Here is a 17,556-nt window from a genome sequence, read left to right as displayed (position 1 = left end):
CATCTCTGGCCAGGAGTGTGTTCACCGGTGGGGGAACCCTCCCCAGAAGCCCCCCTGCTGGCTTTCTCCTTCTGTCTGATCCGCCGAAGGTCAAAGCCACTCCTAAACCAAAGAATGACCGTCGGAGACGCCGCGCCCACGGCGGGACCTCTCTCTTGGTTCTTACTCTCCTGTCTTCGTTCCAGGGGAAACACAGTTCTCTTTCCTCCTTCCCCCTTAAATTAGGGAGGTCACGGCAGGACACCGCGAAAGCCGACACGAGAAACTGTGGAGGTTGCTGACTCCGGTCAAGGTGTTTCTCTCCATCGACATTTTAAAGGGAATTTTTTTATGGTTGGAAGATGCAAATAGCGGCCATGAAGCCAACACATTGTGCTATAAAAAAAAACCCACAAAAACAACTGTGCTGGTGACATGTAAATTTCAAGAGTTTTGCTTGCATGGGTGTATCAGTCCTACAGGATAAGACCCTGCACTCTACAAATATTCCTTCCCGAATTCTTCCCCCCCCCAAAAAAATGAAGAATAGGAAATGCTTCCAAACGAATTTTATGAGGCCAGCATGACTGATTTTAGTACCAAAACCAGACAAGGACAACACACAAAAAAGAAAATGACAGGCCAGTACCCCTGATAAACATAGATGCAAAAATCCTCAACAATGTATTAGCCAACTGAATTCAACAATACATGAAAAGGATCATTCAACATGATCAAGTGGGATTTATTCCCCAGGGAGGCAAGGATGGTTCGACACCCACAAATCGACTGTTATCATTTATTGTGACGGAACTCAGAACAGTGGTAGTCTGGGGCTGTAGGGGTGGGGTAGGGGGCACAGGAAGTAACCAGGAATCAGCACGAGGGAACTTTCTGGAATGATAGGAAACAGTGTATATCTTTAAAGGAATGGGGGTTACACAGGTGTCGGCATCAGTCAAAACTCATTTCACTGTGCGCTTGGGATCGGCACTGCACCATATCGAAGTCATTGGTCAAATACCCTCCTCTGATATAATAAAAGGCTAATATGCAAATCGACCAAGTGACTAAATGACCAGTCGCTATGACATGCACTGACCACCAGGGGGCAGACGCTTAACGCAGGAGCTGCCCCCTGGTGGTCAGTGCACTCCCACAGGGGGAGCGCCGCTCAGCCAGAAGCCGGGATCACAGCCTTTTCCGCCTCCGCAGCAGCACTAAGGATGTCTGACTGATGGTGGGGAGTGGGCCTAAGCCGTCAGTCGGACATCCCCCGAGGGCTCTCGGACTACAAGAAGGCGCAGGCCGGGCTGAGGGACACCTCCCCACCCCGTGAATGAATTTCGTGCACCGGGCCTCTAATAAGTTAATAAATAAGTATCCCCATTTGGATAATAAATTAAAGTCACCCTACCTAAGAGAAATAGGGAAGCTTTGAAGGGTTTAAAAGGGGGGAGGGAGGGCATGACTGCACTTGAATTTTAGACAGATCCGCCTGGTCTCACGTGTAGCATGGATTTGCACAGGGTAAGACTCAAGGCTGGGAAGTCCGATGCCAGGAGGCTTTTGCAATAATCCAGGGGACGGGTGGCCTGGAGTCACCAGTGACAGCTGCTCCCGGAATGCCGAGGAGGGCACAAGACTGAGATAAATGCGAGAGTCACCGCGGAGACATCCAGGAGGTGGCGGCTCCACATCTGGCGCCCCAGGGACCGGCTCTGGCCGCGGGGACGACAAAGAGAGGACGTGGCACCGAGTCAAAGGCACAGGGCGATCAGAGAGACCACGGTTTCACCCTCCACTTCTGTGGACGATCGACATTGGTCTTCCTATTTTTTTGTTTGAGGTTCTCTCAAATTACACAAGCTCCGCCTTTTATAAAAAAAATGTGTCCACGCCCAAGACGTTGAATATGTCCAACGACAATGAAATCCGAAGTCCTCAGTGTTTTGTTTTTTTAAGGAGTGTGTCTGGAAATTCTAACTAGAACTACCGGGAGCTCTTATCTTACAGGCGTCTTCTGCCCCACCCACTGCAGGACCGCCCTCCACCTGCTGGCCTACACACCGAGTTCCACACTCCCTGCTGACGGCACCTGGGGCCTCTGGCGGAGCCTCTAAACAAAGGTGCCCATTTGGGTCTCGGTTCCTGTAACTCCGAACTCTTTTCTCTGAGAACCTGAGCCGCGAACACTGGTTCTTTTCACAGAGGGAAAGCCACCAAACAGGTCTCGCCGAATAGCGACGGGCGCGTGTCACTCCTGGTCTAGTCCGTCCGCTCTGGCCCGAATGGCCTTAAAGACAAAACACAACTGGGCCTCTTGCGAAGGGTTTCATGCCATAAACCAGAAAGGATGTCTAGACAGCGAGTTGATAAACTTTCTCAGGGAAGAGCGGATACTCCCCTTGAATAAACCATCTCTTACCCCCTGCTCATTCTTTCTGCGCTTTTATTGGGATGGATGGGAAAACAAGGAGTCATTTTTAAAAACAGGGGCGACTCCTGTGTAACAGCAGACTAGGTGGAATCCTGTAAAGAGTCAACCTTTGTTCAGCTCCAAAGTAAAACCAAAATAGTTCTTCCTTTCGCTAACCACTTTCTTGACGGTATGGCCGGCCTTCAAGTCTCTCGCTTCTGGAGTCTTCTCAGTCTGCGGTGATTTCAAATTTCTACCTTTTAGAAAAATATCTTTTTATTGATTTGAGAGAGAGGGGAAGGGAGAGGGCGAGAGAGGAACATGGATGTGAGAGCACTGAGCCACGCCAGCCGGGCTGTCAGGCTAACTCTTTCCCAAGCTCTTTCCAAACTTCAGAGTCAGGCAAGGGCCTCTCGCACTGCACACAAGAGCCTCCGAAAGGAGTCCGAGCCTCGTGTCTGCACCTGTGTCTGCAACCGCGAGCACGCCCAGTAGACACCGCACCGCTGCCTTTTCTGGACCCACAGGCTAAGGGTAAAGACATATGCTGCCCGGCCGGCGTGGCTCAGTGGCTGAATGTCGACCTATGAACCAGGAGGTCAGGGTTCGATTCCCAGTCAGGGCACATGCCCAGGTTACAGGCTCGATCCCCAATAGGAGGGGTGTGGGAGGCAGCCGATCAGTGATTCTCTCTCATCATGGATGCTTCTATCTCTCTCTCCCTCTTCCTTCCTCTCTGAAATCAATAAAAAAATATATTTTTAAAAAGATGTACGTGTCCTAACCGGTTTGGCTCAGTGGATAGAGCATCGGCCCACAGACTGAAGGGTCCCAGGTTCGATTCCGGTCAAGGGCATGTACCTTGGCTGCGGGCACATCCCCAGTGGGGGGTGTACAGGAGGCAGCTGATCGATGTTTATCTCTCGTCGATGTTTCTAACTCTCTATCCCTCTCCCTTCCTCTCTGTAAAAAATCAATAAAATATATATTTTTTAAAAAGATGCACGTTACCAATTAGTAAGTTTACCAAGAGAAGCTGCAATCTTATCGCTTGTCTGGAACAACACACATGAATAAACCTGTCACTATGTGTTCGAATAACTGGCCCCTAAAAGCTACAGAAAACGACTCGGAGTTCACAGATAATAACAGTCCCCATCAGCACCCGAGAAAGTACTTAACAGACCACCAACACGAAGTTAATTTTTGAAATTACGCCCACGTAAAGGTTAAACACGCATCGCATCGCCTGTACTTCTTGCAAGAGTCCTGTGACGTCTCCTCCCCCAACACGATCACGTCTTGGAGATTTAACAAGTCTCACCGAGACGCAACCTATTAAAATGCACATATCTTACCTCCCTGAAAAAAATGAAAACGGATCGAATAAATAATACTGCTAATCTGGCCCCCTTGCGCTCTCCCTGCGCGCACACACACACACACACACACACACGCCCTGCCTTTCTCCACGACACGGCAGCTGGCCTGAAAGATTTCAAACGATCCCTTTGGCATCATCTTCCATCATCTTTTCAGGGGTGTGCCTGGCTCCCCTCTGAGCCCCGTCCTTTCACCGGGGTCCCCTTTGAGATCCGTCCATATTTCCATAATCCACGCCGCTGTTTCCTTGGGGCCTCCCCAGGGTGGAGAGACCCCCACCTCCGGAACAGGGGGTGGGAGGGGGGGTGTTACAACGGCCAGTAAGCCGGGTAACAATCGCAAGGCAACAAAAGAACCGGGCGGGGAGGAGGCTAGCTGGTACCATATGTTGACCAAGTTCAACATGCTCAGGTCGCAGGGGATGTGTTTTTTTAAACTTCAAAATGTGAGGAGGGCAGCGCCTTCCCAGCTACGTATCCTCCCCAATTGCCTTAGTAAACAGCGGGGCGCTGTGGCTTTCACCGGGCTCACCCCTGAACAATGTTCATGGGGATAACCAAAGGGAAGGGTCAGAGAGGTGGCATTTTCTGGGTCGTCGCCTCATCCCGGTAACCTACAAACCTCGCCCGACTCACCCCTATTCCTAAAAAGAAACAATACGTAAAATGATGCCAAAGGAGCATATTTCCTAGGCCTTCCTACTGACTCGATGCCCATTTTGAAAGACGTCAATGTTTTCGCCGCGTGCCATCTGACGATGTCATTCTTGTTTCCACCCTCTGTTTCATCGTGAACTGACGTTCCCTTCTTTTTCGAAGAGACTTTAGGGCCCAATCGTCGAGTTAATTTTTTTTTTCCCTCCTGACTCAGGGGAAACTGCTTCTGATTCATCGGCCCGTGTTATGTCACCTTGGAAAAATTTATTTTTTTCTCTCAAGGACTCAGAACTTTCTAGGACCAATTTGCAAATTTACGTGCCAAATAGTCACCGCTCAACAGAAAGTAACTTTTTTGTGAAACCGCAGTTATCTCTTTAAATCCGCAGCATCTATTATCATTTGATTTCTATAGCTACTGAGCAATGCCAGACCTTCTGGGAATGATGGGGGCATTTGCGTAGTTATTATAATGTCACTGCCATAAAAATAAACAAAGGCCTCGCTTCTGAGAGCTTATTAAAATAAAACCTGTTCACCCCTTCGGCAGGAAAAATAAGGTCAATTTTCCAGGGCCTCTCACATTTTATGATCTGCAATGTATGCGAGAATCTTCTTTGCAATGGGAGTTGTTTCCCAGTAAAATGTCTAAAATGCAGCCAAATTTCTAAAAGATCGCTGTTTTTCCCAAATTAGTTTCCCTGTCTGCAATGAAAATTTTTTAAATTTAAAAGTAGTAACTATAAGGCAGCAGGCAGGTAAAATCAGAATGTAACTACATTTTGCCTTGAGCTTCATAAAACTGTATTGACAAGAGAAACCAGTCTTGCCTCTATAAAGAAAGGTGGATAGAGAGAAGAATATAATTATAACAATAATCGTAGATTTAATCGTAAGCACTTTTGTTTTATTCTGATTCTTCTTTTGCAGACACAAAAATGTACAAAACAGGTAATATTCTGTGTCATAAAACAGGGGTAAGAAATAATGGCTATCGTAGGGTGACTAAGATAGATCACTGATACAACATTTAAGTATGAAACAAAGAATGATGTCATGAGATGATTATAATTCTCATACTATCATCTCTCTTTGCACAATTTTATTTCGTTAAAAATTAAAACTCGATGTGCCTTAGAAATACGGTTTATAGATAATGTGTATACTCACAGGGGTAGTGAAATGAAAATTAACCATCACACCTCAAAAACTGGCTCAAGACATTGAATTCCTTTCATTTAGAAAAACAATAGTCAGTATAGGATGCAACGAAATTATTTTTTTCCTGTGTATGGGATCAACTTGGAGTTAAAAATGACAAAACTGAGTCCAAACAAGCAAAAGAAAAACAAAACACTTTTAAAAAACACATATCCAACAACTGTTTAAATATTTATGAAAGTATGAAGATTGAATCACTTATTTTCAGATACTTTAGATCTGCTTTATGAAAGAACTTAGCAAAAACCCAGTCTCCAGGGCCCTTGGCCAGATTCCCATATAAAGTTTGGGCTTCTTTTATTTTTATTTATTTTTAATTTTATTGGTATCAGAGAGGAAGGGAGAGGGTGAGATAGAAAACATCCATGATGAGAGAGAATCGTGGATCACCTGCCCCGTACACACCCCACACTGGGGATTGAGCCGGCAACCCAGGCCTGTGCCCTGACCGGGAATCGAACCACGACCTCCTGGTTCCTAGGTCGACGCTTAACCAGTGGACCACACCAACCAGGGAAGTTTGGGCTTCTTTAGTCATAAAGTCAAAGTCATGGGACGCAGCAGTATCTAAGGCAGCAGTTCTGAACCTGTGGGTCGCGACCCCTTTGGCGGTCGAATGACCCTTTCACAGGGGTCGCCTAAGACCATCCTGCAGATCAGATATTTCCATGACGATTCATCACAGTAGCAACATGACAGTGATGAAGTCGCCATGAAAATAATGTTATGGTTGGGTCACAGCATGAGGAACTGTATTTGAAGGGCCAGAAGGTTGAGAACCACTGAATTCTAAGGCCTCTTTCAGCTCCAACCCCCCTCGCAAAGGGCTCCAAGAACGGCTGTGAACTGGGATCCGGGGCGATGAAGTTCGTCACCACTACATAGCTGCCTGCCTTAGTATTTTACTAAGTATGTGAGGGCTGACCTCACACGTATGGAGCACAAAGCAACCGTTCAGCCCGACGGAGCAATCCCCATCACCAGTGGAGAGGTCACAGAGAGGGTCAGCAGAATGAAAAGGGTGTCCCTGAGAAAGGACACGGTCGCCCTGATGGGAAACCCAAGTTATGGGGTCTTCGGATCCCCTAGAATTCTCGGGGTTTACAAGATGGAACACACACACACACTCCCCCGACAGAGACCTGGACAGGAGGTCAGTGGACAAGAGAGAATTGAGAAGACAAAGAGAAGAACCACCCGGCCGGTGTGGCTCAGTGGTTGAGCGTCGACCTATGAACCAGGAGGTCACGGTTCGATTCCCGGTCAGGGCACAGGCCCGAGTTGCGGGCTCCATCCCCAGTGGGGGGCGTGCAGAAGGCAGCCGATCCATGATTCTCTCTCATCATTGCTATTTCTATCTCTCTCTCCCACTCCCTTCCTCTCTGAAATCAATGAAAATATATTTTTAAAAAGAGAGAACATTATTTCCAAATGACAAAATGAGTCAGGAAGGCTCTCAGATGACTGCCTATAATGGTTTCTTTTGTTGTTGTTGTTAATCTTCACCGAGGACATGTTTCCATTGGTTTTTAGAGAGAGTAGAAGGGAGAGGGAGAGACAGAGAGAGAAACATCCATGTGAGAGAGACCCATCAATTGGTTGACTCCAGCACATGCCCTGACTAGAGCCAGGGATAGAGCCCGCAACCCAGGTCCGTGCCATAGACCGGAATCGAACCCGGGACCCTTCAGTCTACAGGCCGATGCTCTATCCACTGAGCCAAAGCGGCTAGCGCTAAAATCGTTTCTGAAGGAACTGCTTCAAACAGGGACGTGTGTCAGCATTCATGTCTGTCAATGATGAGAACTATGAAAATCACATCTGTGCATGTCACTTCCGGTTACATGGGCAGTATTACACTTTTATCATTTTAACAGCGACGAGGAACGTTTTAGCCCATTTCTTGGCAAATAACAAAAAGGAATCTGCTCCTCATTTTCCAAAAAAATAGCTCATTTCTATCACCATCCACGGGATGGAGCCCGCCACCCGGACATGTGCCCTGACCAGGAATTCCATCAGCAACCCTTAGGTGCACAGGACGATGCTCAACCAATTAAGCCACACGGGCCAGGACGAGAAAATACTGGCAATTCCATTTACAGACGTAAGTGATTCGGCTATTACTGTAACAGGAGCGAACCAATCCCTTGGTGATAGCAGTCACTACTCGCTTCTACGTAGACAGACATAGTAGGAGGGTGTTCAACAGGGTATGGTGTCATTTTTCTGATGGGGAAATTTGTAAGTGGTTCGAAGTATCGTTCCCATAGCTAGATTTTTAGAGAGAGTAAAACTGTGGTAACACGGAATATTCCGGTCCTATTTGCCTCACTCTCAGGGCTTCTTCCTCACCCACCTCCGGGTAACTTTACAAGACGTTCCCCGTCCATCATGCCCTCATGGCCTTTGTTCTGAGTTAATCCGAGAAATACTGAGAGCAACGCATGGGTCCTAGCGGCGGCCAAGACCGAGATCAGAATCTCAGTCCTCAGATTTTAAATGTTTTTTTTAAAAAAGGGTCAGGATTCCTACCTGGTCTCCGAAGTCCTCTGGGAATTTCCACAAAACCACGGGATCTGTAAAGAATTGATATATGGCATTAAACAGAGGCAAACACACACACACACACACACACACACATAAAACACTTTTACAGCCACGGTTATCAAAATCCTCCGAACACGGTCAAAGCGCCTTTTTAAAAATGCCCAGCCCAGCCCTGAATGGCCATGCTGTGGTATTTCCCCCCGACCGTCCGACCGTCCGACCGTCCGACCGTCGAGGAGCAGGAAAGCACTGGCAAGTCCCGTCAGGGTTGGAGGTTGCTGTCAGTCACGGGTGACGGGAAGAGAATTTAAACAGAAATGTGCTTCCCGGTACCATGTGCTGATCTGAAGCTCATACAAAGGGAGTGAGGTTATTTTTTTCTTCCAACCCATGACTGCTCAGTGCTACACCATTTGAGCGCTGTATGCTGAGTAGACAACCCGCCGCCTACACCTGAAGACCGTGGGGCTGAGAAATAAGGCCTCATATAAATAAATGGAGGATCTGGAATGACGGGATGAGGCAGCTCAAGTTCTCCTCCTACATTCATGAATAACCAACTACGTAACTTTTTGTTTTTGTAAATAACGGCCTAAACCCTTAGAGACTTGCTCTGAACAATACTTAGACATTTGTATGTGAAGAAACCTGGAAAAAGATATTAATTGCTCATAGGTTCAAATCAACTACCCTCTCATTCTAGATCTAAAATCATTCTTATTTGCCTGGCCGGCGTGGCTCAGGAGCTGAGCGTCGACCTAGGAACCAGGAGGTCATGGTTGGATTCCTGGTCAAGGGCACATGCCCGGATTGTGGGCTCGATCCCCAGTGTGGGGTGTGCAGGAGGCAGCCGATCCCTGATCCTCTCTCATCATGGATGTTTCTCTCGCTCTCCCTCTCTCTTCCTCTCCGAAATCAATAAAAACATATTAAAAATAAATAAAATAATTCTTCTTTGAGTTTGACTTACAGATTCAAAACCCTTAAGGAAGTGAAATTAGTATTTTAAGATGTGTTACTTTAGATCCAGCTGCAAAATGGCAGAGGCGCGCGTCTACCGACTACTTTACATAAATGCACACATTTAGAACAAAAAGGCAGGCAATTTGGGAAACTTTGTCCGTTAGTTTCACCTCTGAAAACGTATACAAGCAAGGGGTGCAAACGCATCTACTATAATGGCCCCTCTGTGACTGTGTTCCCCGGGAAGAATCATTCAGAGAATCAAACCACTCCGACTGTCAAATTATTTTGGTCCTTCAGACTCTCAAACCATAAAAGCAATGTAACCGAGAACTCCGGCCTTTCTAGATGTTTCCTCCCAGAATGATCTCACATTAGCTTCCCGCCTCAAAACAACGCAGCCTCTTTTTGCTCAGAGGTAAGTGAATCCCAGCGCAGGTAATGACCATGGAACGTCAAAGAACTTTAAACTCTTAATTCGTAGCAGGTTAATGTATCACTTGGCTTCTTCCGGGCCCTTTAAAGTAAAGACCTATTATCATAAAATGAAAACCTTCATCAATCACCTGATCGAGTAATTCCGAGCCGATCGCGTCAGTCCAAACTTAACCCAACGGGGCTAATGGGTGAGAATTGAATTGAAAACACCTTGACAGAGAAAGCAATTTCTTTTCTCGCACTCCTCTGAAGCTGTGGGTGACCGCGGTAATCGAACCATCAACAGCGAGGGGCCATCTGTCCCAAGGGCCATTCATGAGAGTTCGTTTTTTTGTGTTGTGTTTTTTTTTTTTTTAATTTTAAATTAACAACAACAAAAAAAAGAAAGCCACGCTGAACCACAGATGTTCAATCTTGATTAATCTATGACAAGAAACTTACAACTGAGAATCAATGTTTTGACGTTTTTCAGATGCCAATCATTAAAAGCCAACACAAAAGTTTTTTACAAGTACACGGGGGGAGGGGGGGCGGCGGCGGGGGGGGGGGGAGAGGGGCAGTGAATGGGTTGCTTATAGAAAGATGGTCTTTCAAAGGAAATACTTTTTGGTCACCTGAGCTGTTCATCATATCCTAAAGCAGCGGTTCTCAACCTGTGGGTCGCGACCCCTTTGGCGGGCGAACGACCCTTTCACAGGGGTCGCCTAAGACCATCCTGCATATCAGATATTTACATGACGATTCATCACAGTAGCAACATGACAGTGATGACGTCGCCACGAAAATAATTTTATGGTTGGGTCACAACATGAGGAACTGTATTGAAAGGGCCGGAAGGTTGAGAACCGCTGTCCCAAAGCAATAGCTTTTCTTATGATTCCTTTTAGAAGGAGAACAGACAAGAGGCTATGCTGTAAATGAGCTCTCAGGGCCCTGGCTGGTTTGGCTCAGTGGACAGAGTTCGGATTGTGGACTGAAGGGTCCCTGGTTCGATTCCCGGTCAAGGGCACGTGCCCTGGTTGCGGGCTCGATCCCCAGCAGGGGACGCGCAGGAGGCGGCCGATCCACGATTCTCTCTCATCATTGATGTTTCTCTCTCTCTCTCCCTCTCCCTTCCTCTCTGAAATCAACAAAAATACATTTTTTTAAAAAATTAGCTCTCGGATTAGCACTGGAAACTGTTCATTGTGTGTATTCTCTCTGCAAGTATACGATGAAATACGAAGGACTGCGTTTATAGTCACAGTTCCCATTGCACGTAAGCTTTCAACGGAAAAAAACATTTACAAATGAAAACTGTGATTTTCATCGAGCATTCCCTTTTAATATGTCAGTTTGTTAAGCGTTGTCACTAATCAACACAAGACAGGGGTTGGCAAGAGTAGGTGTACAGTTGTTCGTATGGCAAGTAACGCAAGAATCACTACATAATCACACAAGAATAAACTGTGTTTCTCGTCCTCATGACTGTAAACCGATTTGTGCCCAGCCCTGTAGTTAGTATGAAACACTTGGAAACCAGTATTCTTGTGTTTTGGGGGGAGGGATTTTTGTTATTGTTTTATAATGTCTTTTTTTGAAAATATTTTTTTATTGATTTCAGAGAGGAAGGGAAGGGAAAGATGGAAACATCCATGATGAGAGAGAATCATTGACTGGCTGCCTCCTGCACACCCCCTCCCGCACCCCCGGGGACGGAGCCCGCAACCCAGGCATGTGCCCTTGAATGGAATAGAAGCTGGGACCCTTCAGTCCGCAGGCCTACGCTCTAGCCACTGAGCCAAACTGGCTAAGGCACAAACTAGTGTTTCTGTACACGCCTTCGCTTCCTGTTTCTTCCGGAACATGTCTAACCCTGGACACAGTGAACACAGCCAACACGTAATCTGCATGAAACTGTGTTGCCCCTTATTGTCAACGATTATCCTGCAGAGATACCCCTCCCCAAAACCCCATATTTCACAGCAAAGCGACCACTCTGAGACACGGCTAGTCCCCTGGAGCAACTAGGACAAAATACAAAGAGAGAACACACCATTTTTCTAAAGAAGGAAATCAACCTCCTCCATGGACTGTCATGATTAAACAGAAACGACCGCTTCCACGGATATAAAAGAACAACAGTGCCCAAGACCTTGAAGAAAATTCCCCAAGTACGACAACTCCCCCTTCTAAACACCACATCCAAAAGAAACTCAAAGACCAACAGATATTTAAATCCGCAGACCCCGGGGCCTTCCCGTGTCCCCGTGGCTGAAGGCACCCCTGCCCTCACGCCATCGGTTCTGTCTCAACCAATGTTTTCTGCACATAGTCGTCCGTTACTTCCGATCCTCAGCGAGGTTAACTTTTACCAGAGTTCAATGTGAAAGGGCTGCTTCAGGTGAATGCACGCTCCGTTTGAACGCTGAAGGCACCCGTCCTCCGTGGCACGTCTGCCACCGGACCAAGACGAAACGGTTTCTGAAATGACTAATTTCTGGACGCTTCCCCGGCTGCAGAACACGCTCAGATGCACCAGGCCGATAGCTCGGCGCTGTATTTCCAGATTCGACCGATAAGGGAGGAGGAAGTGAAAGAGGAAAGGGCCCTATCTGATCTTCACCGGTTCTGCCAACTCAGTGACAGAGCCTGTGGTTCATCGTCAACGTCCTTCTTTTTTTAAAAAAAAATTCTTTTTAAAGAAAGCACCCTTGCTTGTGATGATAAAAATCTACAGCCTTTCAGTGCTCTTGGCAAGAAAGCTTTTGAACATGTTTTTATTAAAATCCGAAATACGGGTGTTGGAGATACAGCACCGCCTTTTCTTCACTTCGTTTACTTTTAATATATTTTTATTGATGTCAGAGAGGAGGGGAGAGGGAGAGGGAGAGGTGGAAACATCCATGATGACAGAGAAGCATGGATGGGCTGCCTCCTGCACGCCCCCCACTGGGGATCGAGCCAGCAACCCGGGCCTGCGCCCTGACCAGGAATCGGGCACCCCACCCCCCAGGTAAAGGGAGGGGGTAGGGGTGAGATCATTCACCCGAAAAACCCAGAAGTCACCTTGGACGCCAGCAGCAAAAATAAAGAACAGGTGACCCACAGGCATAGCTACCGAGACCAGTTATAATCAAACTGTTAAAAAAAATACAGGGTGTCCCAAAAAAGAACGTATACACACTTTAACGGCGGAGAGCTCCATTTTGCAAATGCAATGCCTGTTAATACACAACGCCTTTATAATTATTCACAGCGTGTGTGTACATTTTGGGGGGACGCCCTACATAAACTCCACAGCATCCTTATCGAAGTAAGAACCAACAGATACGGAGTGTTGACATGAGATTTTTAAATACGTATATTTTTTTATTTCAGAGAGGAAGGGGGAGGGAGAGAGATATAGAAACACCGATGATGAGAGAGAATCATGGACCAGCTGCCTCCTGCACGCCCCCCCCCCCCCCCCGGGGATCGAGCCTGCAACCCGGGCCTGTGCCCTTGACCGGGAGTCGAACCGTGACCTCCTGGTTCCTAGGTCGATGCTCAACCACTGAGCCACACCGGCCGGGCTGAAATGGGGTTAGGCTTTCACACCTGCAGGCGAGGCGGCTCTATGAAGGAGGATTTGCTGACCGAAGCCACATCTAAAAGTCCAGCTGGACTCAAAGATTTTCTACATGAAACAAAGGCAGCGCCTCTCACAGACACGGCTCTACAGAGCCAGGCTCGCTGTGGCCCCCGCTGGCAGGTGGGAGAAAAGGGGAGTTTGGTTCACGTCAGCGACCCGCGGATAAAGGGAACCCTTTCGGGTCCGGGTGACCCTAATCCATCCAGTGTGTGCGGATGGACAGGGAGCCAGAGAGAGTTCTCGAATGAGCGCACCGCCAAAGGCAAACCCTGGTGACCACATTTCACTCACAGGTGGTGTTTTTTTTTTTTTCCACGTGGGGCGATATGCAAAGTGTCCTAAACCACTTCATTGCAACGTGTGATTCACCAAAGCCCTACTTTCTAAATGTCAGGGTTCCCCTGGGTTTGGGGCTGTGTGGGTGGGTGCACACAGGTTTCAATGCGGCCTCCAAAAAAACGTACATCTACCCCTAGCCGGTGTGGCTCAGTGGATAGAGCGTCGTCGGCCCGTGGACTGAAGGGTCCTGGGTTCGATTTCGGTCAAGGGCTCGAACCTCGGTTGCAGGTTCCCCGGCCCTGGTCCGGGTGCGTGCAGGAGGCAACCGATCGGTGTGTCTCTCTCACATCCATGTTTCTCTCTGTCTCTCACTCTCCCTTCCACTCTCTCTAAAAATCAATGGAAAAAATATCCTTGGGTGAGGATGATCAACAACAACAACGAAATACATATACAGTGAGGGTCCTGGTGAGTCTGTGGTTCAGAGGAAAGACGCGGGTCCTGAATGGGAAGGGCTGAGCGGAGGGCGTCCTGACCCAGCCCAGCCCGAGACCCACACGGTCCCACACGTCCAACGTCCCTGCTCCAGTCACAGCGACTCACGCCCCAGGTCGCTTCCGTGACCAGCAGCTCTCCGAAGTGACGGATCGGCGCTCACGTGCCCCGTGGCTGGGCACGGAGCCTCGTCCGATCACCTGGATCCACCCGGGACCCGCTCCCCACGCAGGCCTGGCCGTGCTGAGCTCTTCCTTCTACGCAAAGGAGGAAGCGGGGCAGGAGCTTCCCTGACGCAGGACCAACAGACACTCAGACACCGTCTCCGTCTGCATGTTCCACCCCCATTCCTGTCCGGACACAGTGAGTGCCAAGTACGGGCGCGTCCCGGGCCAACAGGACCCCCACAGGCGAGACGCACCCCAGGCGAAGTGGGCTCGGAAACGCCTTAGTGCACGGGGCGTGGGGACACGGGCTGGGTCAGGGCCCGCTGGCCTCGGCTTCTGATTTCAGAAGAGAGACAGAGGGACCAGCTGGTATGGCTCAGTGGTTGAGTGTCGACCTAGGAACCAGGAGGTCACGGTTGATTCCCGGTCAGGGCACATGCCAGGATTATGGGCTCGATCCCCAGTGTGGGGTGTGCAGAAGGCAGCCGATCCATAATTATTCTTCTTCATCATTGCTCTCTCTCTCTCTCTCTCTCTCTCTCTCTCTCCCTCCCTCCCTCTCTCCCTCTCCCTTTCCCTTCCTCTCTGAAATCAATAAAAACATTTTTAAAAATAATAATAAATAATAATAAATAGGGGGAGAGATCAACCAAAGGACTTATATGCAAGCATATAGGCCTAACCAATGGACACAGACAACGAGGGTGAGGGCATGAGTGGGGGGGATAGGGGATAACATGGGGATAAGGACACTTATGTAATAACTCAATCAATAAAAAAATTAAAAATAAATATTAATAAATACGTGTACCCCACTCAGCTTGTTCTCGCAGATTGCCTCCCATGATCACAGAGCAGCCGACCGTGAACTCATGTGAGGTTAGGAGAGGCCACGGGCCAGGTGATTAAAACAACAGATCGGATCTGCTTGCCAAGCAACCCAGACGCAGGAGCTGGGCCTCGGGGCACATTTCCTCGCTTCTCTGTGCTGCTCCGGCTTCTCCACCTGCCAGACGGGAGACGGGCGGCTCCTATCTCCTCCCCGATCTGTGCAGGAAAGAAACACCCGCTTCGGAGGAGCCATCGCCAAAACACCGCAGAGGAAGCTGGCGGGCACGCGGGCCAGGGCCGTGGGGCTCTATGCAACCCTTTCCCCCAAGTCCCACGCAACGTCTCTGACACGACACGCGCGTCCAAATTCGGATCCGAGGAAGGTGGCCAAGTTCTATGTCAACGAGCAAGACCCTGACAGATCACTAACCAAAACCCGGTTAACAATCACGCGTCTCCAAAGAGGTTTCCGACCTGAACTACTGGGGATGCACGAAAGGATTTAAAACGTCCCCATGGAGAAGTGGGCGAGGGAAGCCTGCCGAGTACCTTACCGTAACGTCCCCAACCTTCGCCAACACCCACTTGACCCCCGGCGTCCTACGTTCTACTGGATCCCGTGGCCATCAGAAATACAAACCGCTATTCCCAGACATGCAGAGAGCATTTTGATTGATTTTCCAACTTTGACTCCTTGCCAGGTGCTTAGTAAATCGTCTTCCCACTCCCCCCTCCGCCGCGACACCCACCAATGACTATTTTAGGGATGGTTGGGCCCCAGGGCAGCGTGGGTCCCTGGGATCCGAGGTGCTGGGGGATTCTGGGAAAGAAACTTCCTGGCCGGATCTCCCATGACCTACTTTTACACTTCCTCTTCTGTGAAACAACCGGCAAGCTTCCTTATTATCCAAACTGATTTGGAATCTGGGCCCTAAAGCATCCTGATTCACACGGGTGGTTTTTCAGGTAAATTCCTACACAAGTAGGGCCTCCGGGTGCCTTTAACGTCCAGGGGTGGGGAACGTCCGGCCCTCGGGCCGTATCTGCCCCGGGAAAACATCTGGTCTGGCCCTGCCCAGGCCTCCGGGGTGAGTTCATTAAACGTCTGACCGCCTTAGCTGGTTTGGCTCAGTGGATAGAGCGTCGGCCTGTGGACTGAAGGGTCCCGGGTTCGATTCCGGTCAAGGGCACATGCCTGGGTTGTGGGCTCCATCCCCAGTGGGGGGCGTGCAGGAGGCAGCCGATCCGTGATTCTCTCTCATCATTGATGTTTCCATCTCTCTCTCCCTCTCCCTTCCTCTCTGACATCAATAAAAATATATTTAAAAAAATACAAATGACGATGTTTCTAAAAAGCAGCAGTTTGCACAGCAACAGCCAAAGGGCAAGAAGAGAAGACCAAAGTGGGAAAAAGCAACTGGACAGACCAGTTCCTAAAAGATGGGCGAGGGCAGAGGGAGTGAGGACGGAGCCAGCCACTCGCAAGTCTCCAGGGAAAGGTCACGGCCCGCCTGCCCCAGGCACGGACCTGGTCCTTTCATCGCGATGACTTTAGCCTGCACGCACTCATGACTATAAGAGGCTGTCTTCCATCAACAATAGGTTATAAGAGGCTGCCCTCCCTCTCAACACTGAGGTTTCAAACTATGTTTAAAAAAACTATTCATAGTTTTGCATTTCTGATGTCTGTCTGTAGACGCCCAGAAATTAAAATGTACAAACCGTGGCAGAAAGAGAGCCGCCATGGTCCCAGCCGGCCAGCATGCAGCAGCCAGGGCCAGCCGAGCCCGGACCGTGTGCGACTTCAACTTCCTGCCCGACGTCAGCCACACCCCTGTCGCCACAGCCGGGGTGGGCACCTCTATTTTAAGGTGTGCAGCTCCAAATTGCTTAAGAGCATAGAATTGCTTTTTTAAAAATAAAGGCATATAATTGCTTTAAAAAAAAAAAGGCATATAATTGCTGGCCAGTTTCTGACGCTGAAAGTGTCGGCCGCCTTTGCACCAAGAATAGAGGCCTCATCTCCCCAGACCCACACCTAAGCATCAGGTGACGAGGGTCCGAGCACACCACCAGGGAAATCACACCAGCCACAGCCGTGAAGACATCACACAGGACACGCTGAAAAGGAAAGAATCAGGAAGATAACCCTCATTCTCTCTCTCACACACACACACGCACACACACACACAACAAAAGTGGGGAAAATGAACAAAAACCACCCTCGCAAAGGGCTCTGTCTTTTCAGGAAAATGCACAGAACTGACAGCTGAAACCCTTCCCAGGCATGTCCCACGCCTGCTTCCCTCCCTCCCTCCCTCCCTCCCCCCACCAGGGCTGGGCAAGCGAGGTCATTCCAACAGAAGGGGCAATTCCAGGACCATCAGGAGGGAACTGGTGAGGCTCCCCCTGGACTGGCGGAGAATTTCACTGGTGTTTGATATATTTATTATTTTTTATATTTTTTTATTGAGTTGAGAGAGAGAGGAAGAGAGAGACAGAAACATCCATGATGAGAGAGAATCACCGATCGGCTGCCTCCCGCACACCCCCCACTGGGGA

At 48.8% G+C, this 17,556-nt stretch overlaps 1 protein-coding gene across 6 annotated transcripts in view; it reads right to left on the bottom strand.

Moving 5' to 3' along the window:
* DENND1B (DENN domain containing 1B) overlaps positions 1 to 17,556 on the bottom strand; it is an 84,247-nt gene that overhangs the window by 60,733 nt on the left and 5,958 nt on the right. For all 6 annotated transcript variants that reach the window (XR_004975026.1, XM_036354836.1, XM_036354840.1 and 3 more), the window contains one exon: positions 8,194 to 8,237. Coding sequence is in view for 5 of the 6 variants with exons in the window: in XM_036354836.1 (XP_036210729.1) it covers positions 8,194 to 8,237 (44 nt within the window). In the remaining variant the exon portion in view is untranslated. The remainder of the gene's footprint in view (positions 1 to 8,193; positions 8,238 to 17,556) is intronic.

The sequence above is a fragment of the Myotis myotis genome, unplaced genomic scaffold, assembly GCF_014108235.1.
Source record: "Myotis myotis isolate mMyoMyo1 unplaced genomic scaffold, mMyoMyo1.p scaffold_m19_p_21, whole genome shotgun sequence".
Taxonomy (NCBI): domain Eukaryota; kingdom Metazoa; phylum Chordata; class Mammalia; order Chiroptera; family Vespertilionidae; genus Myotis; species Myotis myotis.
The sequence above is the reverse complement of the archived record's forward strand: the minus strand, read 5'-3'. Positions and strand labels throughout refer to the sequence as shown.